This window comes from Cricetulus griseus, chromosome 2 (assembly GCF_003668045.3).
Source record: "Cricetulus griseus strain 17A/GY chromosome 2, alternate assembly CriGri-PICRH-1.0, whole genome shotgun sequence".
In the NCBI taxonomy this organism is placed as follows: domain Eukaryota; kingdom Metazoa; phylum Chordata; class Mammalia; order Rodentia; family Cricetidae; genus Cricetulus; species Cricetulus griseus.
Window position 1 is genome coordinate 363898019 of NC_048595.1, and position 25746 is coordinate 363923764.

The 25746-nt window shown below is 41.9% G+C and overlaps 1 protein-coding gene across 1 annotated transcript in view; it reads right to left on the reverse strand.

The window, feature by feature from the left end:
- Positions 1-25746, reverse strand: part of Adcy2 (adenylate cyclase 2) — a 359351-nt gene that overhangs the window by 72403 nt on the left and 261202 nt on the right. Inside the window, exons 10-14 of the mRNA XM_027400117.2 lie at positions 25153-25329; positions 21999-22042; positions 17831-17911; positions 10257-10326; positions 7296-7393 (exon numbers count right to left, since the gene is read on the reverse strand). Coding sequence (XP_027255918.1) covers positions 7296-7393; positions 10257-10326; positions 17831-17911; positions 21999-22042; positions 25153-25329 — 470 coding nt within the window. The remainder of the gene's footprint in view (positions 1-7295; positions 7394-10256; positions 10327-17830; positions 17912-21998; positions 22043-25152; positions 25330-25746) is intronic.

Here is a 25746-nt window from a genome sequence, read left to right on the forward strand (position 1 = left end):
GATACCCTCAGTATTACAACAGTGGCATATTTATCTCAGGGGTAACCAATAGCTGTCTAATAGGTCCACTCAATAGGTGGGAATTCATGCCTAGTACTAAACTAGCTAACTTCCTGTTTTCTGGAGAGGTCACAGACCCTAGAGGAGAACCTATTAATGCCATTTTCTAAATCCTTATAGCAGTAAACATTGGCACACATGTCATTATTGTTTATATAGATATTTGTCTCTTCTAAGGCTGCTATGTATTGAATGCTTGTGTGAGATGTGTGCATATCATCCTAATGGAGTTAGTCTCCAACTGTAAGAGGTTCTTCAATAGACCCAATACATGTGGCCACCCTGAAAACAGACTTCTGCTTTCTAAAACATTTTGATATAAATTCCTGTTGTTTCCAAATTATGGATTCAATGGTACTTTGTAATGGAAGACACCAGAGAACAAGAAATACCACGAGTCAAAGCAGTGGTTGGTCAAAAGCTCTTAATTACCACCGTGTCACCAGCTCGTTCTTTCAAAAAGCATGCTCCAACCCATTATGCACACCAAAATGTTTGTGCAACTTAATCAGTTTCAATTAACTCTCTTCTTGCAAAGTTGTTTCTTTTAAAGACATGTGTATAATTGCTTTATAACCTTACGGAGAAGTTAGTGACTTTTCCTTGAAAATTACACCCTTTAGTGGCGATGTTTGACTTCGACACTTTAATCAGGTATATTGTTACATTTTTTTGGAAAAGCCTGATTGGAGACAAAGTCCTTTCCCCTTCTATGATTTTTGACTTCAAGTGATAAAGGTGGCTCTAACAAAGACAGAGTCATTCATTTCTGGGGGAGAATAACACAGAAGAAGCACATTCTCTCAAAGCCTACAATTCAATCTCATTATAAGTCATTCATTGCATAAACATGATGCCTTCCTCTGGAACTTAACTCAAGGTGATATGACACGTCCTTTCTTTACCTTGCCACCCTGACTTATCCCTCGGGGGAAGACCACTCCACTCTATTCAGGACTTCTGAATGGCAGTCATCATGGGCAATAGTGGAGGGGACAGAACACTTAATGACAAGTCGTCATGAAACAATTGGAACTCTCCTTTATAAATAAATGTTACAGCTTTAAAATGAGAGGGATTTCAGCAGCAACCGAGAGCAGAAGAGAAGTGTAAGTTCAGGAGAGGGAAAGAAATTCACATAGTCATGGCCACAGTAGCTGGCTTCCTGATGATTAGACCCAGCTTTGAGGTCTTCAGACCACTTGAAGGTCCTCAAATGTGGGAGAGAGAAAAGATTGTTATTGGTTAACAAAGTTTCCCTTCATGGCTATCATACAGACTGGAGGCTTGAATTTCCCAACATGTTTTATCCTAAGGAAAGCATATACTCTTTCTCACTGTCTAACTCCCATGAGTGCTAACCCTTTCATAGACTTTAAAGTCTATCTGAGTAATGAATTTTCCAGATTGTTTCTCAATGCAACTTCTTCCAGATTCCAAAGTTCACAAACTCCCTTCCTCCCCAAAACAAAAGCACCTGGTGTCTAATGCATGCACACATCCTTGTTGTAAAAAATGAGCCCTGGGATCTACATTTTTCCTCAAGTCTGTCCCTAATTCAGGATGCTTTCTTTCTATAGAATGGTAGGCTATTCTCCTGGCTTCTCAAATGAAGCACACAAACAAAACTGATAATTTTTTGTATCCACAAAACAGCCCTCTGATAATTTCCATATCAAAGCATCACTCTTTATACTGCAGCTCAGAATGGGACCATTTTTATCCCATTCAGTGGCATCTCCATGCAAACTACCACAACTTACTCAGTCTCGTTTATTCCCTGCTCCGGAAGCAAACACATCACACCAAAGCACATCCAGGTCACGCCCTCTGTTTCATACACTCCTTGGCGGCTCAGAGCACTGGGTAAGACATCCATAACTGTTATGGTGGGCCATGGTACAGGAGTTGCCACAACCTGCCTAGACTCTGCTTCTCATAACTCACCCCATCCCTGCTCTTCGGTGGTGTGTTCTAGCTTTTGATGACCCATCAGAGCAAAGGGCCTCCACTGTAGTTACTTCCCATAACAGGAGCCAAGGAAACCAAGTCTATTTCTACTGGGTATGAATGGTACTGTTTTCACATTATTTTCTTCTTTTGAGATAATACTAAAAAATTGGCCCTTTGGAAAAAAAAGTATCAAAGAATTACTGAAAATATATCTTTAAATGAGTAAGGAAATTGACGGAGTGTAAGTAGAAGTAATCATACCGAAGTTGTAATTTTGCTATTAAATTTTCTTAAGTATCATCACCGTTAGCTTAGCTTGGGATAATGAAACACAGGATATCTAACTAAACATTATTAGAAAAGCTTATCCTTGCTTCAGCGATTTTTCACGATGCCTGGTCTAACACAATCATTGAGTTTGACAGATAATTTGAATAAAATAATTGAAACACACAAAAAGTGCTCCGTGTTTGAATATTATTTGGTCTTCAAAGAAGTGTGTATCCATAGTAAAATTATACGTGTACAGTGCAGGCACAACAACCCTGCAAAGAGGAGTCAAGCTGTAATTCAATTAATTCTACTCAAATCCTCAAGCTAGAGCCACGTTCCAAAATTTCGGCTGGATAAAGAAGGTTCCAGAACCTGTTTCCAGAAAATGCTTTCCTCCACTGACCACTTCCAAGTAAAAAAGTCTCTCTGTTAGTCATTCATTTGCTCATTAACTCATTCCTAATAAAGGCTTGCCTCTTTTGATTTAGAAAAGATTTAGAAGGTAATACATATAACTACCTTGATTTTAAATTTACCCCATACCCATAACTATCAAAATATCACACCATGTCCCTGTAAGTATGAACAATTATCACTTACTAATTAAAGTTACAAATACACAGATATGCATGCACTATGAGAGGGAGTGATGAAGAAGATGCAACCTCACTATAACTGGACAAAGTCAGAAAACAAGGAAGGGGAGTGTCAGCAAACGTGAGAGGTATGAATGTCAAGGAAAATGCTTCATGCAATGCAACAAATTATTCTTCACACAGATTAAATAAGACATAAAATTACTAGCTACAAGAATGACATCAAACACCGAGGGGCACCGATACTCGACAGACCCAAGGGAACCCGGTGCGGTCTGTATGGTCTGAGATTTAACACCTACCAGAGTAAAGGATGTGTCCACGGATCAGATCAATTGTGAGCTGGAATTGAGATACTTTTGTGAAGTCAGGGGCCAGGAAGTGCTGCACTATTACAGAGTAGAAAGCAGGCCTGGAAATCTTGAGGGACGAATACTATCTTTGGGACCCTTAGTGGAAAGGGGCATCGTAGACATTCAAGATATCCTCATTTTGTGCCATGGGCATTAATGCCAATCTACATGACTTATTGGGTGTAGCATTTTATATCTAGAGATGTAACCAAAGGTGGCACCTTGAACAGGTGAACCCCAGAGATGTCTGGCACCAAAAGCCACCTTATGATGACATCTTTAAATGCAGAATGGATGAGGTGACTGTGAACCAGAGCCCTTGCATTGAAATCATGTCTAAACTGGAAATAGTGAAATAAAATATCTCCATGAGATAGTCAGCAGACCAAATGGCACAATCCATGTACTTATGAGCCGTAAGTAATGGAATGAAACCAGCAATTTTGTTACAGCAGATAAAGAAAAGTGAATGTTCAAAATCCACAGGAAAAAATTTAGAACTGTATCCATTAGAAGTCCTATTTTCACAAGAACCCAGGAGACACACGTTGAAATTAAAAATGTAAGATGGGCATGGAATTAATCCAAATGAAGCACAAACCCTCAAAGCCATGGAACCTGAAGGAAGAACTGCATAGCTTGCAGCCCAGATTGGAAACATGACACACAGCTGGGAGCTCTGGGATGGAAGGGAAACGATGCCTATGGAGACCAAAGCTCAGGAGCTCAGCAGAGACAGGAAATGCTATCCCTGTCACCTAGGTGTATAGGAACAGATGCACATCCACACCAAGAAACCAGAAGAGACAAAAGCCCTGATGGGACACAGAGAAGACACATTCCCCACAAAGGCATAAAATGAGACTGCAATAACAGAGAACGGGTTGCATCCATATGAATTAAATCTGTGACATCCATGCTTCAGAACCAGTAAGAGTTAAAGAACGGAATAATCCTTTAAAAGTTAGGAACATGGATCCAAATACAAGCAGTTAGCACAAGATAAGATGGTAGACATCAGAGCACTCGTGAGCAAATACGATGAGAATATAATATGAGGTAGGACTGAACAAATTAAAAAGACAACTTAGGAAACACACCTGAATCCAAACAGTGCCCACAGGAAAGAGCACACCTGCCGCATACATTTGAAAAAGTCTGTGCTGGGAACACTGGAATGTTTGTGACATTACTCTTCATCCTTTTCTGTGTCTTTGAAACATTTCAAAGCAAACATCATTTAAATAGAAAGAGACAGTGGAGGAAGAGAGGCAACTCAACAAGAACATAGGACAGGCATGGCCTGTGTTGCAGGAGCCTTCCTCTTAGCTTGCCAACACCAGTGGGGAAAGGTGGCCTGTGTGGACTCCACAGGGCTCATGTCCAATAGTCACCCGAGTTTTCAATATAAAAACAAGTATGTGATGAAGTTTGAGAGAATGGACTTTTCTTGGGCCTTTCAAGATGTAGCAGAACCCAAGAGACAAGAATGCCACAACCAACAGGGTGTGATGTAATGCCATTTTTTTTCCTTTTTAATTTTTAAGAATTCTTATTTGCCTTTCTTAAAACTGAGAACTATGAAGTGTCTTTGTTTATTTTTTTTGTTCTGTCTTTGTCCTCTTTCGGGATGTTTTTAAAACAGCCACCCATGTTTCCAGCTCCTTCCAGAGAGCAACAGCCCTTGCATCACTTAGGATGTGGGTTATACAGAGGTTCACTTGATGGGCAGATACACGAAAATGAGTGAGAAAATGAGTGAACTCGTTGGACAGTAGCAATGAGGCCCCAGCTCCCTGGGCAATGTGATTCCACCAACATGCCTCTGCTCCCTGGCAGAGAGGAGAGGACGAACATTTCTCTCATGTACCAGCTGGTGCAGGCCTGGAACTGGAAAGGAATTTAATTTGTTGGCATATTTGAATGGGAAGCTGATCAGCTGACAGCGGGAAATTTCACTGAGAATTTTATTTTATTTTTTTCAGCAGAGAAGGGTGCCTGTGGCTCATGTCTGCTGATGTTAATTTGTGGGAAAAGCGGAAATCTGGTGGGAACCCCTCCAAAACAGGGGAGACAGCTGAGGAACTGTATATATGAATAATGCCTTGCCTTGCTGTTTCTCCTATAAATGCCATTGCTTTGGCTCAGCGCCCAGGATAAAAGCCTTTGCAGTATAGAGGGGAAGGAAAAATTTGTTTCTAATTGTTAAGCATCTTCATCTGAAAAAAAAAAAAAACCCGACACTCGATGCCCACAAATCCTAGCCGAGCTACACAGGATAAATTGCAGCACATGACTAATCTTGGTTGACTGAATTTTTTTTTTTTTTTTGCTCCTACAAAATAGGCAGTGACAAGAGAAAAATCTATTTCAGAAAATTTTCTCTATATCCATTTATTATAAGAATGATAAGATCCTTAAAACTTTGCTTAAAATATAAAAAGGAGAGCTATCTTAGCCATGTTAAGAAAGTGGAGGAAGGAGGGTCCTTTAGGAATCCGGATGGCAAAAGTGGTAGATGAAAACTAGACAGACAACTTAGAGCAGAGACCCTACAAGCAGGAGGGATCCAGGTTCTGAACAATTCTCCTGTCAGTATTCAGGCATCTGTACTGGCTTGCTCTTGGGGTTCTGATAGGATACACCCTCAGCTTCAGCCACTAAGAGCCACCTGTGCATATTCACTATGTTCCCTTTTAAAAGGGACCTGCCCACCTCCCATCCCCTCTCTCTGTGTGTCCTTTTCTCTTTCTGCTTCTTGGCCTGTCTCTCTGTCTCTCCCCCAACCCCAATCCCTGCCACATCTCTTTCCTCTCTCCTGCTACTCCTGTCCCGAGAGGTTGGTCCCCCCTCCCCCTTTCCCCATTTCCTTTCCCCTAATAAAAAATAATCCCTCCACTTGAGCTCTGCTGCATGGCATCTTTCTCTATCGCTGAGCTTTTTAAATTACAACACCTCCCTGGCTACATGTAGGGATGTGACCAGAACACCAGTCCAGACTGCTGCTGTCTGGTGAACAGCTTTGGAACTGGATCTCTCTGGTTTTCACAATGGAAATGACTGTGTCTAGCCCCGCCCCTCCCTCTCCCCCTTGCCTGCCCTGGTCTCAGCACAGCTCCTATACAATGTTAACCTCTTTAGAGGAAAGATTGCTACAGTAACCTTTGATGTCGCTCTGCTGATGCTCACTAGTGTTGGCTATTTTCCCTTCCAAGAGACTGGAATCTATTCTGGGTCTTGGATGGAGATCTAACATTTTAAGCTACCCCCAGAACATACCAGTTAATCCAGCTGGGCCTGTCAATCACCTGACTAGCCATGCTAAAGGGATGGGAGGAATAACATACTTTCCCTTCTCAGAAACTTAGCCCTCAGTATAGTCACTTGGTGAACACTGGTTAAGTCTGCCTGACTTTATGAATTACTCAGAAAAATGTAACTTTTCCTTTTCTCCATCTCCTTCTTTCAGATACTGGCCAAAGCCTGGGCACTTTTGGGCGTCCTTGTTTCTCCCCTAAAGTTACACCCTACTCCAACATTTCTACCCCCCCCACCACAAGTTATTTACATAAGGCATAGGCTTCTCTCTTCTCCATTTCTATCAGTTTCCTCCAGGAATTCTCTAAGAGTCAATGCTTACCTGCCCTGCTCGTTTCTTTCAAAGGCTAACAAAATTGTACTCAAGCTTTCTTCTGAGTCTGTTCTTAGAGTTTGTTCTAACGAGACTAATAACTCTGAGGTGAGATGCCAGCTGCCTCAGTCTCAATAGCATGCTTTTTTTGTGAGTGGGTGGAGCCTGAAGGTGTTGCCCTTTCATCCAATAACAGCACTGTGTTGGCACATACACACATATGGGCATGTGTGTTCTTTTGTGTATGTGTGCCGTGGAGGAGGCCAGAAGTTGACATCAAGATTCGCAGTTACCTGGCCACTGCTGTGATACGGTTAATGGCCCCTCTATTTGGAAATTAGCATTCTTACATATACTTTAGATAAACCCAGGCTCCAGGAGGGAGGCACACCAGCTGAGAACCCTCAGGGGGGTGGGCTCCGGACTTACTTTGGCAACACAAGAATCTGTACGATGAAGATGCAGAGAAAGATGAGGCAGGCGCAGGTCACATAGTACTTGAATGCTGGCAGTGCGGTGGCTCGGTACTGAGGAGGGAAAGAACACTGTGAGATGGTTGGTTGAAACTGAGGAGAAAAGCTGCGCACAGCTACCCAGCAGTTTCATTGTATCTGGGGTAGGATGATGCTTGTGAATTGCGGATTTCAGCAGAAACAAGGTATGGCTGCCATCTCAGGCAGCCAGGGTGTCCTTCCCCTCAGATGAACTGTGAGTGACTTACAGTTCTTACATGTACTGCAATACATGAGTGCGAGTGTTGGAAACCCAGATGTATGGAACAGAGTCAAGGCAGTGAGGAAGGAAACATCCCAGAAGAAGCTGAGTGGAAGGGCTCTGTGGAACTTGCCTGTGCCCCAGTTTCCCTACTCTAGCATTATTTGGGGAAAGGGAATGACTTTCCAAATAATAACACTTTTAAATAGCACCAAGAAAATGACAGACATACAGGATGCTTGTATGTCAGCATTTTACTTCATTATTTATCCTCAATGCAACTAAAAGTGTTGGATGAAGACAGAAGACAGAAGGTGTGTGGGATTGGTTCCAAGGCTGGCCCAGTGGGCCTCCTTTCTCTTGTCCAGCATCATCAATAGGGAGGGAGGAGTTCTGTCGACCATACAGGACCAAAGCCTAACTCACCATGCTGGCTGCCTCTCCAGGACTGCTCCTGGTTGACTTAGTGGGGAACACAAAGCCAGACACCACCACATCAATGATGACTGTGGTAGGTGGTGGTGACAGCCTCTGTTCCTAATTTAAAAACTCTGAATGCTTTAGGTACTAAATGCCCAACCCTGAAAACAGACCCACGGTTAGGCAGAAACTATTTCTGTCTCTGTTTCTGGTTGAAGGAACTACAGACCAGAGTTCACATTAATATTGATGATTAGTATGCAAAGGGATTCACTTAATACAAAACCCTGGGTTCTGCAGCAGGAAGACCAAAGGCAGCCTTCCACATCGCTGATTTCCCAGACTGAGTTCATAACAAAACTAAGGGAGACAAATTTTAGTGAAATGGCATGGTAACTTCTTGCAAATGCTTCCCAGTCTCTATCATCCATATTGGCCTAGCCTGTTGCTCAAGAGAGGAAGAAACTGATGCTGTTCTTGGATTTAAGCCACACAGGTTTTGGTGCTGAAAGATGGCTCTTCCTTAGGTCTCTTGCTTCTTTGCCCATATGTCTTCTTGTATTCTCTCCCCTTTTACAAGAAGTGCAAGCGGTGGGTAGGTGGATGAAAGGGGGCTTAAATACCAGGGTTCTCTGAACTTTGCCTTAGTGCTGGTTGGCATCTGCAGGTAGGTCCATGTGGGGAATGTGTGTACAGTTTGCTCAAAGCTGCATTCTTAGTGATGATTCCCTCCTCCTCATTAGGATGTCTGTCCTACTGAATGTTGAGACTTAATAGCCAGGATGATCTGCATGCTTTTGAGGGTGCTGTAATTAGCATAACTGCCGGAATGTGATTAGATTCCATGTATCCCTTCCTTCCTTATCTTTGAACTTCTCCAGGACTTTGTGTTGAGATGGAATCACTTTTTGGTACCAACCAAAGGCTTGGAGCAGGAAAGAACAGTGTGACAGTCACTTACACTAGGGCTCACAATAAACAGCCTTCTGTATCTGTTAGTATCACTCAGGGATAGGAAGGTATTAAGTATTAATTGGGAAACGACCTGTAGACAAAGTATTTTACCGAGAAGGTGACAACTGATCTTCTTGACCAGATACACCAGGGAAACCTGTGTGCCTGTAAAATCCAACTATCAAGACTTCTAAGTTTGATGTTTCCATTCAGTTTCTATGAAGCAACGAACTGTGCCCTCTAAGCAGAATTTTCTTAACAGTCAGGCATGCTGCCACTAACCTAAGCATTGTGTCCAAGCTGAGCTTGTAAGTATGAGGCTGGCTGATGGGCATGACCTCTGAACCCTGTTCTTTCTCTGGATCAATACAAAACAAGAGGTGAGTGGAGTGCAGGTAGCCTAGCAGAACCATATACCCTTCCTGGGATGAGTGTTTTAAACCCATGCTTAGCAAAGCTGTGAAAACCAAACACCTGCTGCTTCTTTGAGGCTAAACCAGCTCACTAAGAGTCATTGTGCCAAAGTATTGAGACACAGCAAAATTAAAAGTTCAAGTTTTCTAATTTCCTTAATGCAGTAGCTAGGTATAAATGCCATTCTGTCAACATTAAAACAATCTGTGTAACGTCACTGCCAATTAGGAACCATTTTCTTTTCAGTTTAAAGTGGTGGTTCCCAACTGGTGGGTCTCAACCTCTTTGGAGGTCAAATGTCCCTTTCACAGGGGCCACCTGAGACCATCAGAAAACACTGACACTTGCATTACTATTCATGAAGTAGCCAAATTACAGCTATAAAGTACCAATGAAAATAATTTTATGGTTGGGGTGGGTCACTACAACATGAGGAACTGTATGAAAGGATTGTAGCATCAGGAAGGTTGAGAATTTTCTGAGAAAATTTCACACTAAAACAGTCAGACATTAGCTATTACCTTTTCCTGTTCTTGCTGAATTTCAACCATGCATCTTTTACCACCGGGAGAGCAGAGAATACCAGAGGGCCAAAGAAAGAGTTGGCAAATAGAAATGTGCCAAAGAGTGCCTGGTAGCAGTAGAGCTGAGCCAGGAAGTCCTGGCCCAGTTAGAGGCTGTGCAGATTGCGGGGTGCAAAAATAAAAATGCCCCATGTACATGTCTGAAATCATCAAAGAACAAATTCAATGAAAGTTTCAAACACAAGTATTAGCAAAGTATTTAGTGAAAAACTATATTAAAAGTATCCACCCAGTTTCATTAATGAAATCAAAACTTATATTTCAGAAAGAAAATCATACAGTTTTAAGAGGAAACATGGCTTACTTCTTTTTCTATATTCTTGTTATAGAAAAGCAGGGAGATTCTCTGAATGTCTTCAGACTTGAGCCATTGCCTGGAAATGAGAAAGACAGACAACCATCAAACATCCAATCAAGCATCTGGAAATGTTTACAGAAAAAATAAAAAAATAAAACACCCAGCATTTGTTCTTTCTTGAATGTAAACCCTGCCTAACTGAGTTATCTTTTTGGTGTATGATGCCAATTTATTTGATTTGGATACTACAAATGTCTGCAAATGTGGCAGGATCTATACATGTAACATGCATAATTGCACAATACCCTTCTGGGAAAATCACATAATTGTCATATTAAATTGAAACGAAAAAGTCTACCACATTAAATTGCTAAAAAAAAGAAGTCATCCCAAAGATACCAACATTTCCACACTCCATCTACACTCACCCAAATCCCTTTTTATTACCATCTTTTTTGTCTCAAGAGAGTGTAAAACCATGTTGGAATGAAGCTTTCAAAAGAAATACTACAAATAAAGATTTATGTTTAGGCACTGCTGACTTAGAGTCCCTTGGGCATATTCCTAGGAGTGACATAATCAGGTTATATAAATCGGGTCATATGTAGACATAGGAGGGTTTATGGTCAAATGGCAGCGGCATCTGCTGGAGGACCCAGGGCTTGGCAAGGCCCTGTTCTCCTTGGCTGCGGGAAGCGCTGCATACATACAGCACCCAGTGTTCAGATTCTGGAGAACATTTAGGGAGGAGCTGGTGCTCTGTCAGCACTCAACAAAGGTCCTTTAATGTCATCTCCAAAGAATACAAACCATGTCAGGATGAAGTTTTCAAGAAGTTGCTAAAAATAAAAGACGAATGTGCAAGCAATGCTGCTATTTATTGACTGAAGAGTCCTTTGGGCATATTCCTAGGAATGGTATAATCAGGTCATATATAGACATATTTTTAGGTTTTTTTTTTCCAGGAACATCCATACTGATTTCCATAGGGACTGGACTCATTAAAATAGAACTTTGTTTATGGGAATCAAGGAAGAGCAGGCTGAGGGAGGAAGAAAAAGGGAGAATAAGGGATCACAGGGGTGGAGGTGAGGGAAATACAGTCAAAATGTATTATAGATTTGTAATGACAATGTATCGATGGAAAACCCAGTCCTTTGTACAATGAATATACCCAACTAACAATTGCTAAAGATACCAATATAAAGATTCATTGGTTAATAATGTTGACATAAACCCAAATCATCACAAATATAAGCATATAAACTGAATACTGAGAAATAAGTAAAAATTATATGGATGTGTGCATCTTTTCACACCATCAATTTTTACAAAACTGTTTCAAGTAGATAGAGTGAGGGTATGAGGAGAAAGTCCTTCACTGGAATGCCTCATAACTCCAGGCAACAGCAGCACTGGGCACAGAGCACAGGAACTGAGCACACAATGGATGACACAGCTATGCATGTGACAATAAAATGAGATGAGGGTGAGACAGAGACATACTTCCTTGCATTCACAGAAATACAAGACAAAGTACAAACCTAATAAAGAAAAGTACCTGGAACTACCAAGAAAAAGTCATTACTGGTAGGTTGGAATCACTAGTCATTGAGGGAGGTGCATGCTTATTTTCCCAAGTTTCCCTAAATAGAACTTTCTCTAATTGAAAAATGTAATAGTCTCAAATATGTGGGCTTGTATATGTTTCTCTATTCCTGTGTTTATAACCACACATGTTTACATAGACATCTTGATGTGGGTGTTTGGCATTATTACTATCTATCTATCTATCTATCTATCTATCTATCTATCTATCTATCTCTCATCATCTATCCATCTGTATCTATCATTTATCTATCTATCCATCTATATGTACCTATCTCTTTATCTCTACGTCTCTATCATCTATCTATCACCATCTATCTCTTTTTATCTGTCTATGTATCTATCTACCCATCTATCTGTCTCTCACTATATTTAGGTACACCTAGTTATCTCTCACTATATTTAGGTATCTATCTGAGCATATGTATTAGGAAATCTCAGATAAATGTTTTCTACATACATTTCCAAAAAAGTTATATAATTATCTCGCCAATGATCAAATCACAAAATTTCTTCTTAGAAACTAGATTTATTTGTTTATTTATTTGAGGAGTGGAGGGGGCACACGCCATAGTACATACATGGAGGACAGAGGACAGCTTGAGAGAGTTGGTTCTCTCTTTCTGTTATGTGAGCTCCAGGGATCACACTCAGGTCATCAAGCTTGACAAGAACCTCACTTATCCACTTAGCAATCTTATTGGCCCTGAATTTCTTTATATGACACATTTGCAGCACACTGAATTAGGGAGCTGCAGGATAAAGATTTGTGAGGAATTGTGGAACAGGAAAAAGTGAAACAGTCTGTTGGCCAAGCACGCAGCAAGAGTCCAGATTTGGCCTCTGGGAGCAGAGCTGCATGCATGATGATTGTTCATGACACAGCAGCCAGGAGAGCAGCAATGCAGAGGTGGGACTCCCAGGGTCTCAGACACCTTCACTAACTACTAGATTGTTACCTAGTCACCTCGACTGACTCAGAAGACAGGATCACCAACAGCCCAGTTTTCAGCTGAGGTGACAGAGTCAAAAGTGTACTCTAGAAGAGCTACCACGAAAAGTGCAATCAAGCAATTCCAAAAAACATGATATTGTTGGAATTTCTTATTACTGTAGCAGATATAGACCTTCATCTACTTTATGAGACTATTGTAGGACTCAACCCTTGATTCTATTTCCACATTTTATTTTCTGTAACAGTTTTAAAATTTTTAAATCAAGAACCAAGAGTTAATTCCTATTAAAATGCCCAGAAGATAAAAACATACATTTTATTTATAATTTTTATGATGTTTTAATTGATTTTGTGTGCATGTATGGGTATGTGCGCTTAGGCACATACATGCTACTGTTAACGTGGGGAAGTTAGAGGAGAACTTGGGGGAGTCAGTTCTTTCTGGTCCTGGTTCTGGGGATTGAATTTGGGTAGTCAGGCTTGGTGGCAAGCTCCTTTGCCCATTGTTCCAACTCACTGGCCCCAAAATAAATTTTAGTATACTCACTGCTACAACTGTATTTATCAGAATACATAGAGCACATGCTGGTCAATTAACCTAAGCGTCTCCCCCCCCCCCTTATTTGAAAAAGCAGAATCTAATTTAAAAAATTTTCCAGAAAACAGAAATATGTAAATAGAGTAAAAATGAACTTTAAAAACTGGAAATAAAAGCAGTTCTCCCTTTGTCATCAAGATGTTCTATGTTTACAGCCCCTGTGTCCTGCAGGTGGACAGGAAGTCCCCAGAACTAGGACTTAGTGCCTAGCATTGGCCCAGTGTGGTACCCCACAAGCCAAGAGTTCCTCAGGAAACAACAAAATCCCAACAAATCCTCATGCTCACTCCCCTCTTCCCATAGCAAGGCCTGCCTGCCCTGTGGCTTGTTTGCTTGGAGCAGTAAGCGATGAACAAATCTGACGGTGTCTTTGGATTAAAAGACTGCGCTGTTTCCACAGACTTAGTATCTGTGAAGCCCTGAAGGGCTCTGCACTTCCTCTAATGACTTGTAAGAAACTCACATTTAATATTATGATCTGTCTGTTTGACAAGCTCGGCCTGCACTATCCCCACCAAGGTCTGTTCACAGAACTGTTTGGGCTATGTGAACAGAAAAGATTCACATGGGCTGAGAAGGTTAGATATTATTATTATCATTATTATTATTATTATTATTATTATTATTATTATTATTGATACAAACAGCAAGAGGTTTTATTGCAGTTGATTAACGAGCTAACCCCATGTTAGCTCAGGCCTTTCATCCATTCACCATGGCGGATGGCTAGGAAAGATGCGGCAAAACCACAACATAGAGATTTTATAGGGCAGCATAAGGGGAGTGTCTAGGGGTACACACAGGCTCAGGATTGGTGCACCTCCAGGCTTGGAGGACTTGCCCTGTGTTGATTGGTCAACTGGTTGTTATGGCCCATAGGCCCTCCCAGGGCGGTTGCTATGCTGTATGCGTCATTGCTGTGCACTTGTCCGTAAAGCACACCCAGAGCCATAAAGCATAGCACTACCAGCTAACTTCTGATTGTTTCCTTGCCACAAGGCAGGCATCTGACCTCCTAGTGACCAAGGCAAGGTCAGGCAAGCACGTGTTAGGCTGTTATGGCTGCCGAAACGGGGAGCTGGTCCCTTCATTCCCCCATTTTCTTTTTTGGAGATTCCAATCATGGAATTGCTGTCTCTCCGGTATCTCCATCAGGGAGTGAGAGATATTGGCATCCCCTATGTAAGGGAGTTCCTTTTGATATTATTTTTAGAAACTGGAACTACAGAGTGACAGGAGAGGACAGGAAACCAAGGAGAGTTGAGGGAGGAAAGGGGACAGGGAAGGAGACGGAGAAGGATTGACGGGAGGAGAGAGGAGGAAGGGGCAGAGAGTAGGGATGGAGAGGACAGGAAATGAATGTGTGACATCCATGGTCTCCTGATGTTTTCCATCTGATGTAACGTCCGTGCTTCCCTGTTAATTTATAGTGATTGTTCGTCTATGATTTACCTTTCTAGGTCTAGAAAAATAAAAGGGATTACAAGTAAGAGACTGGGTGAGCAAGGCACCCCCCCCCCCGCACTCCCCTGCCACCTACCCCATTCTTCCTGAGATCATTGTGTACTAGAAGGCAAGTTCTGAAACAACAGAAGCCACAGAGACAGAGAGGCAGCCATTATATTGTGCATTAAATGTTTGTGTCTCCCTCAATTCCGAGTGTTGAGTCCCTGACCTCTAATGCAGCTATATTGGAATGTGGGGGTCTCTTGGGTATTATTAATGTTGATGATGTCACAGGAGAAGAGCTGGACTTGATAGGACTGGTGATCTCAGATAAGACAGAAGCAGTTGACCCTGCGCTCTGTACATGTACCCAGGAAAGGAAGACTGGTGTGAGTCTATCGCTCTGCCATTGACCTGAATTCACTCCAATCACTGTCTTATACAAAGGAAAAGGAACACTAATTGATAATCCAGTCCAGTGGCTTCCTTAGGTGGAAGTGAAGGGATCAGCTCCCCATTTCGGCAGCCATGACAGTAACACGTCCTTGCCACGACCTTGCCTTGGTCACTAGGAGGTTAGGTGCCTGCCTCGTGGCAAGGAACCAATCAGAAGTTAGATGATGGTGCTATGCTTTATGGCTCTGGGTGTGCTTTACGGACAAGCGCATAGCAATGACTCGCAGAGCTTAGCAACCACCCTGGGAGGGCCTATGGGCCATAACAACCAGTTGACCAATCAACACAGGGCAAACCCTCCAAGCCTGGAGGCACACCAATACTGAGCCTGTGAGTACCCCCAGACTCCCCTTACACTGCCCTATAAGATCTCTATGCAGATGCTTCAAGCTGTCTTTCCTAGACATTCGCCATGGTGGATGGATGAAAGACCCGAGCTAACATGGGGTTAGCTCGTTAAACAACTACAATAAAACCTTGTGCAGTTTGCATCAAGCTTTCGACTCCACCTGGTGATTGGGGTGACTGCGTTCCTGGGCTGAGATCCTGGAGGCCTGAGCTCCCGGGGGTCTTTCAGAAGCCAGAAGATCATTGTACCAAAAACAACAGGCATTAATGGTTAGGGCACAACACATAATCAATGCCAACCACACCCAAAGGCCAAAGAGCTTCCCTTTATACAGTTCCCTTCTCTGTTTTAAGACTAGCATGGAGTTCTCTGTTTCATTCGGGAAATGCTGGGAAACTTACAACAGAAGCCGTTATGACGGCAGGAAGCATTCCTTAGGTACAAACCTGCATGGGACCCTGACAGTTTTAAGTGCACATGTTTGAATGATAATGATGCAAAGAAAATCAACAGCTCAAAGTTAACTTTAACAACAAATCAAGACCACCATAGCACCGCCTAACCATTTCTTGGAGCAGAAGTGTCTGGGAAGGAAGGGTCTTACCCAAACACACTGAGGCTGGGTTAGAGCTTGGAATTTAGTGTACTGGTTTTATGATTACTGGTGTTAAACTCTATCAGTAGACAAGATGTTCTCTTTCTTCTAATGTGTATTATTCTTGGGGGAAAAACGAACCCTCTGCTGTTTCCTCTAGTTGGATGGCTCTCCATCTTCCTTGGGTTTGGCTGCTGGTAGCTTGCAGGCAATGGTTTGCCTCTTTGTGAAATGCTGAAGTGTCCACTGGAGAAACAGAGGTCAAACCAGAGTCTGGATTCCACAAGGCACTGCTCATGAACCCAGAGCACTCAGGTTGATGGAAGGCTTTATCAACTTGGACCCTCGAAGGAGCTCTGACCGGTGATAATAACTACACCCAATCAAGACACTTCATTGCATGGACACAGGTACCCTGACACACATGCTGTACAACACATTTCTGTGGCTCTTCCACAAACACTGTGTATTTTGAACATCTATATGGGACAGTCTAGAACAAACATGCATTTGTAAGACAGGAAACTGAGGTCTTATTACTTTGTGTTATGCTATATGAATTGAAGATGCAAGTCATTTTATTTTTCAAAAATCAACTTTGAAGTAGTAAATGAAGTAGGTTACTTTAAAGATGGAGAATTTTTTCTGTAAGCATTTTCTCATGTAGACCTGCTGCTGGTAATTGTAACTGAATTTTTGAAAAGCACTGACTTGTCTAAGCATGGTGGATATTTCATCTGCTTTTGGCTTGCTGTGAGATCTTCTGAGACACAGGTGAGGTTCTCTATGGAACAGTTGATAACTATTACACAAATGAGTTGTCCTTCCCACCCTCCATGACACAGGTGAGCCCCTTATGGCACAGGTGATTTTCTCAATGACACAGATGAGTCCCCCTATGACCCAGGTAATGTTATCTGTAACACAGATGAGGTCCTATGTCATAGCTGACTTTTTCTGCATTTCACAGCCACGTCCTTCTATGGCATGGGCAAGTTCCTTTATGGCACAGATGAGTTTCATGACAATCCTAAGTTTCTCCATGCTTATTAAAATTAAAATATATAACAACAAGTAAATAAGAATTTGAGACAGTGAGCAAGGAGATACATGGGAAGGACTGGAGGGAGGAAAAGGAAGGGGGAGAATCTTGTAATTTAAGAAATAAAAGCAAGTGTATATAGTAACACATAATTTTTCTCTGTGTGATTACTTGCAATGCTGGGTTAGAGCTTGGAATTTAGTGTACTGGTTTTATGATTACTGGTGTTAAACTCTATCAGTAGACAAGATGTTCTCTTTCTTCTAATGTGTATTATTCTTGGGGGAAAAACGAACCCTCTGTCACTAAGTGGATATTTTCTAGGCAGAACTTAATTTTTTAGTAGCATGACAGAAATCCTATTAACAGAAGCTACTATGAAGGGCATTGGGAGGAAATGGGTGAACTGTCTAAGACACTTGTGTTTGCCATGTAAGGATGGCAGTGTTGGCTAGGAGACACTTAGGAAATATTACTTTGTATTAAAACAGTAGGCTCTGAAATGAGCTGACTGAGGGCAAAAGCGCTCACTTTTGTGCGTTGATCCCATCAATTGCTTGGATCATCCTTTCATTCAGCTCCTCTTCGAATCTTTTCTTCTGCGACTTGGTTCTATATGCAAAAGGAAACACGAGTGAGAATGCTGGTTCTCATGGCTACAAAGCATATACCACACTATTGACTGAATAAACTGACCACGATGCTTACTTACTATGGTAAATACATTGACTTATGATTCTGTGAAACTCACTGGGCTTCCAAATCACCACAGAGAGTGTGTGGTGTTTGATACGAAAGGACTGTCTTCCCTAAGTGATGAGCTAACTCTTGACATGCAGCCCTGGTAACCTGCATTTTATGATTAAATCACACTGGCTGCAGAAATAACCTTAGAGAAATTTGATTATGTTAGTCATTCCTACATTTGATGTATTTCTCGGCCAGTGTCTGGGAATTTGCAAAGTTGTAGTCTTTGTTTAGACATTTCAAGGTTTCATTTCATATGTAATATATTTAGTATAATTGCTGTGCTTTAATGTAAGTGTTCTGTGGTTGGCAAAAGTCATACTAACAGAGAGCCTGCTTCTGTTCGTAGACTTAGAGATTACTACTCTTACTCTTGGGGAAGGCGATTTTAAGGGACAACAAGACAGTTCCTAAGTGAACTATGCCAATTAAAAGTGCCTCCTCCTGGAATGGTGGATAATTCACATGAGAATGGCATAAAGGAAAAGGTAAAGGTGACATCTACTTGAAAGATTAAAGGCACTGGTTGTTAGCCAGGCTAAATGAGGCTATTCCTGTCTTCAGACACATGAATCTAGGTTGCTCAATACTAAATGGGTAGATCTAATCTGGAATAATGCTGGCACTTTCCAGATTCCTATTTGCCATTACATACAGATAAGAGCACGAACAAACATGACGTGTCAGGCATCACTTATCTGTAATTAAATCTCAAAGAACTATCAGTGAGACAAAGTGATGTGTGTATTCCCAAGCTCCATATCTCAACTTTGTGTCTCTCTCTGTCATTCTCTAAAAGGTCAAGTGCAGAATTCATTCTAAAACAAAAATGACATGCAGTGATCCAACTGTACATATCAAGCCAAAAAATGATGAGGTTTAAGTACACCAAATTCAAATCCACTTGAAGAAGGAGCATTGGTTTTAGTGTCGGGAGCCCATAAAGATGGTTCCACTCCATCTTGACTAAAGGTCAGAGAGTTCAAAACTGTCCTCAGTAAGTTTTAAGACCTAAAGGTCAAAGTCATGGCGACAGTAGGATATTTGATCTTGGCTTTGGGTGTCTTATCAAATAACAACAGACTTGGTCTGAGGTGTGGTTATTCTTGACCCTCAAGGCCAGATAATGAGAACTTAAATATAAGGTGCGGTTACCAAATCCTTGGAGAATTGAAGAAGAGTCTGTTTGTTCTGTATACATAATACCATGTTCTCCTTTTTGGTTAGGGTATTAAAGAATGGTGAAAAATAAACTCGGGGCATTCAGCATTCAGTATTGACTGAATTGTCCTCCTGATTTTATTCTGTGCCTCCATCTTTTCCTTTAACGTCTTTAGCTAGCCTTTTCTTTATCCACACTCCCCCTCTCAGGTACGAACTGTGGGCGAGTTGGCTGGCTCTGACTGCAGCCCCGAAAAGACAGCTTCCCACATTTTGGTTCCATTTTGCTGGGTTTGGTACTGGGATCTTGCAGTGTCTTGTGCAGGATCATCCTGTGCTCCACCGCCAAGTCTCATCTCCAGCCCCTTTGCGCGAGTGCGAGAGCACACACACACACACACACACACACACACACACACACACACACACACACACACACATTTTAAAGTAGAGACCTTTAGCAAACACCTGGTGTGGACATGCACCCTCATTTACAGGCTCCCAGTGATGTACTTAGACACCCATTTAAATTTTCCAGTTCCAGGGTGAGGCTGGAGTTTCTGGACTTCACCTCAGTGGTTTTCTTTTTCACAGTTTGGCCAAGTCTAAGGAAATGCAGTTAACTTGGGGCCCACAGGTACACATTTCCTGAGAGGTTGAAATAAGGTATTAACTCTGTTAATCTGCTCAGTTTTAATGCAATAACACCCGTGCAGGGCTCACCATTTTAAATGTAACGTAAAGTAGCCACCAAGTCCATGTCCTGATGAGTGATTTGATTTGACTATCTGCAAAATGATTCTGATGTAGACAAAGATTTCTCATTTGTGTGACCTCCACTGTGGAGAGGACAAGACATCTATACACCTGTTGTTCCACTCACCAGGACATCTTGATTGACTTTGTCCCTTGGATTCAGCACTGCTGATTTCCCTGGCCCCTGAATCTGAGCTCAGCTTTCCCACTACTCTGTGCTCCAATCCCTCTTTTACAATGTGCCAACACCCATCTAGATTTTTTCCTCCTGAGATCTGTCTAACCCACATCTCAGGCAAGTCCACTTAAAGAGGCACAGAAGATGTCATGAGAAGTCTGTGCCCTAGTCAGGTGAAAACCTCAGAGAAGTTTGTTAGGGTTGAGGTTACAGAGTTCAGAAGTGGGAGGAAGCCTATTGAGCCTGATTTGAAAGCTATGTTCTCTCCCCGTGCTTAGGGGCCACTAAAGATCAACAAGAGCAGACAAAAGTGGAACAGGTATACATGGGGCCCTTTCTAGCCCACCAGGGATTTGGTGGCATAGTGGCTGGACACTGTATATAAAACAGAGTCCTGCCTTTAGCTGTGGTGTCATAAGACTCTTGGCATTTTTCCAGTTCCCATGTGTCTCAGGTTCTTTCCCTTCATAATGGTTATGCAAGAGTACCTACCCGATGGGAACACAGTTGGGATAAAATGAGATTTTCTCTGGTTTTGGAGATAAAATGGTAGCATGTTTTCACTAGATTCCTAGCTGAGCTCATCTTAGAAGTCACCACACTGCCCTGTGCTGGATTCCTGTGAAGCATTTTCCACTGTATCTTGTCCATTGAAATGGAGCCTCAAGGTGATGAATACAGATAGCAGAAGTTCCTGAGGGGAGCGGTTTACACATGTGTGAGCATCCTACCAGGCTCAGGTAGGAGATGCCTCTCAAGGTATCCCAGAGATATAGAGATATTGTATAATCTTCTTAGGATTACTTTAAGTTCTCTTTAATATGGTATAGAACATGGAAAAACAACATGTTTTTTTTTTAAATCCCAAGAGCCTTATCATCTTCATAAATAAGGATGAAAGTATTCTATTTCAATGCTAAAATTTCAAATTTGCAAATACAAATTGGAGTTAATTATAATAGTCATATGGAAGGGTTCTAGGAAAACAAACAGGCTCAACAGGTGTGTTTACTTTCACTTGGATACGTGGCATATTCTACAAGAATATATTTTGCATATTATATTTTTCTTCCATTTCTGTAAACGTCAAAGGCAGTCTCTTTGTAGGGAAAGAAAAATTGCCTTAACTTTTGTGCCAGTACCTTATATTAATTATTCCAATATCACAATAAAATGGAAGACAGAGGGGTATGGGTTAAAACCATGGTGGGACCCAAAGAGATAGCTCCATGGTTAAGAACACTTGTTACCACTGCAGAGGATCCAGGTTCAGTTCCCAGCACCCATGTGATAGTTTCCACCATCTGAACCCCCAGTCCTAGGGATTCAGTCATCCTCTTTTGGCCTCTGTAGACACTACATACATGTGGTGCACATAAATACATGCACACAAAGACTCATACACATAAAATCCAACCAAGAGACAGTGATATGATTGTGGACAGTGGCAGGACACGTGAGGAAATTCTTGAAGAGATTTTTCCCATTTGAGCAGGGTGGGCAACTTGGGTCAACATTTGGATTCAAAACAAGCATTGATTCTAAGCAGCAACTGAATAATGCAAAAACAACTCAGGTTCTTAAAAACTCTATCTCTAATAGAAGAAAGATTTCAAGACAACATTCAACAGTGCAAAGAGTCGAGCAGGTGGTGTTTTCCTTTTATCTCTCTCAAGCCTAATAACAAGACACTGATATTCTTATTTTTAGAAGCTGGGAGTAATTTGATAGGCTCTTCACAGTAGCTGCTCTTTTGGAAGACACCTTTGAAATGGCTCTAATTGATTATAATTGCTCTCAGAAATAAATAACAAGCCATAGGCCTTTAAAAATGAAATAGTCAATGGCAAGCCATACCTTAAGGTGCGGTTTTGAAAATTATGCTGCCCCATTGGCACATCCTGCAATTAAAATAAAAGAGAAACTTAATCAATTAAAATAAAAGAGAAACTCAATCAATTAAAATAAAAGTGAAACTTAATCAGTGTCAAGAACATCTTTCAGGAAGAATGTGGCAATGATTCGGAGAAGGTACACACTTCTTCTTTTACCATGGTGAATACTGTTTAAATAACTAAGTGATAATCAGTCTGAGGAAAAAGGACTTGTTATAAACAGGTAAAATGCTGCTACAATCCATAAACCCTGGACATTGGGATACTGGGGACAACAACATGATTTTGTTTTTTGTTTTTTTTTTAAAGTTTATAACTTTGAAATGTTCAGATTTGGTTATAAATAGTGGCCTCCAGAAGCCCTCAACAGAGTTGTCAGGAATTAGCAGCCAACTGGCAATATCACACAAATATTAGAGGGTCTTTAAAACATAAGAGGAACGGCAAACATTTGTTGTCTATCCAAGGGCAGATCACTGAACCAGGTGGTAAGAAATGGCACCACAGGTTAAATGTGTGGACTCAAGAGATGACGGACAGCAAGAAGAAAGATCATATGACCAGTGGAAGTTCCAGAAACAGTGAAGGGGAAACACAGGTTGGGGCAGACAGTTAGCTATCTCACTGCTTACTAACAGCAGGAGTTAAAAACAAACAAACAAAAACCAAGAAACCAAAACTGGTTTATAAAATGAGTTCCAGGACAGCCAAGACTATGACACAGAGAAACCCTGTCTTGAAAAACAAAACAAAACAAACAAACAAACAAACAAACAAAAACCCACAGGGACACTTTTGTACACTTGTAGTGGAACTAAAGCATAAGGTAGAACAGTAAAATCAAAGAAACATCCACTTCATGCTTTCTGTGACTGGGAATATTGATTTTAATTGGCAACTGGGCACTAGCATCCTGAGATGCCTTTATCTATGTGCCCCAAGTGCTGGAAGATCCATGATGCTCCAGGCCTCTCATAATGGATCCCTCTCTCCTGATGATTTCACCCTGCTCCTCAGTTCCAATGCCAACTACGACCCGAGGGAGGCCTTGTGGTGGCACCTCCAGCTTCAACCTCTGTGATAAGTTTCAGGCTTGCACAATCACCCATGCTCTTCCTTGTTGAATTAAATATGTAGAAGACATGTCAATTTGATGGTGGTTATTAGAAAGGTCTTGATTTTTCCATTTTAAGTAGCCTGACTTCCCTTGCATTGGTCATCTCAGTTAATCATCATTTTCCAGCTGTGGACTGGCTGGAGGAGAGGATCCATTTCTCCATCAAGTCTCATTTATTCCACTTTGCAAGTAGACTGTGAATGTGCTTCTCACAGTGTGAGCTGCTACAGTCTCAGCAGGAGAGGACACAGCTCTCCCTGGGAAACTCTGCAGTCCTGCTCATCACTCCAAAGCATCCTAGTTTAAGATGTCCCAAACATCCCACTATATACAAAGGTTCATTTGAACTCAGCCCTGTCACCCATCCTAGACAACTTCCTTTTGCTGGTTGTTGATGACTTCCTAGCCACACCCACCTTTTGTCACATTTCCCTTCTGTCCCCAGCAGACACCACATTTACTCCCTCTGCAGGACTTGCCATTTTGCTCCTGCCTTCATTTCCGTTTGTTTTGCTCTTTCCCTGAGACTTCCACACTCGTCCACCGAGGGCCCACACCATTCACTCCCTGGTACACTTAAATTTACCTTCCTCGTGTGGCTTATTGTACTTGGAATAACCTTACTCTGATGGGGGATGTTCTCCTGTATATATGTATCCCTTATTGGTTGATGAATAGAACACTGATTGGTGAGTAGTCAGGCAGGAAGTATAGGCAGGCCTATGAGGGGAAGGAGTAAGGAGAGAGAGGGAAGCCATGAGAGAGACGCCATGTAGAGGTGGGGAAGATAGGATGCACCAGGCGTTCTCTGGTAAGATAAGGCCATGTAGAAATACATAGATTAGTAGTTATGGGTTAATAACTAAGAGAGAGCTAGACAGTAAGAAGCCCTAGCCATCAGCCAACAGTTTATAAATTAATATATGTCACTGTGTGCTCATTTGGGGGCAAATCAGCTGTGGGACTAGGCTGGAAAGAAACCCCAGCCTAGTCATTTACTTATTTATCTTACTCCACTGTGATCTCCCTCTGCTCATTAGAAGGTAAACTGTAGGGACCTACCCCAACACTGTCCTCTGTTGACTGATCAGTCACAATGTTCTGCTGGCTTACACTGATTTTAAGTGATGTATGTAACAATAATTAATGGAAAAAGAGTCTATGAATTTGGAGGAGAGCAAGGAGGGATACATAGGAGGGTTTAGAGGACAGAAAAGGGAAGGAAGAAATGATGCAATTGTAGGATAATCCCCAAAATAAAAGAAATAATTTAAAAATTATAGATAAATTGTGAAAAGAGATGCAATTAATCCATAGCCCCCACATGCTGGGCTTAAGGATTTGTTACCAGACTCTGGGGAAGAGGAAAGATGGAAACTTGGCTTTCACCCAACAGCCTACCATGCTCTTTCTCAGCCAGTAAGAATCATAAAACATTGCATTCTATCTCAACTACACTCTAACTCAGTCACTGCCATTACACTCAAGGCTGGACTCAGTTTCGAGACTGAAATACACTGTTGGGATTATGTTAGTCATTTAACTGTGTTTACTTTTCCTGCTCCCTCTAGATCTAGTTTCCATATTGTTTTCTGCATCTGATTGCATGAGTCCCCGCTGTTAGGACTTTTGATGTTTCTGGATGGAACCAGAACAGGGACCCACAGCGATGGGGTAGGCCCTGCTGTTGGAGACCCTGTGCATCTGGGATTTGAAAAGTCTTCATCATGTCCATGAGCAGGACATCTGCCTTCACGCCTACTCCCATCAAAATGCTCACAGTATTCTACTTCCTAAGATAAAAAAGAACTTGGTTAAATAGTTGTGTCATAGTCCGGTTGTGTAAATAATGATATGTTGCTTTATGGAGTTCCTCTGTATTAGATTCCATGACCCCATGGACTCAGAGGTCACCATCACTGCAGAGGAGCATTCTGGCTGGAGATGCCCTGTCTTTTGCCCCCCCCAACAACATTCCCTGGCTCTGAGGCAGGCATACCGTGGTGCTAATCTTCCCGTTCTCTGTGGTCATACTGTCCCTGTGGTGCAGATGCGCAAAGGGCTTGGCTGCTCCCCAGGACTCCAAGTAGCGGGTCATGCGAACAGATGCTCTCATCTTGGCTCCATCTAGGGTGTGGCGAGGTCTGAAGAGGTGCTGGGGGCTCCGTCGCTCTCCCTTGGGAGGAGAAACAGCATCACAACTGGTATACTCCAACCTCCTCCCTTCCCCCCTCCCTCCCTCCCTCCCTCCCCCCTTCCCTCCCTCCCTCCTCTAGTCCTGCTCCAGCCTCATTTGGCCAGGTCAAGTGCTTTTTCTCTAGATAGTAAAACTCAACTGCAATAGAAACAGTAAAAAAGTGCTAGGTATTTTAATGAATAATAATGCATCAAGTAAACCAACCTTTTGGCAGAACTTGGGATCTGCTCTAGTTGGTTTTGATGGTTTTGTAAGTAGGTATGGCTGTGTTGGTCATACTGTTGGCCTCACATGACCACGTTTTGGTGCTCTTGGCCTGAATACATGTTCTTGTTCACATCTTCCTGTCACTTAACCACTGCTTGCCACTCGTGACATTCATCACATATTTACCTC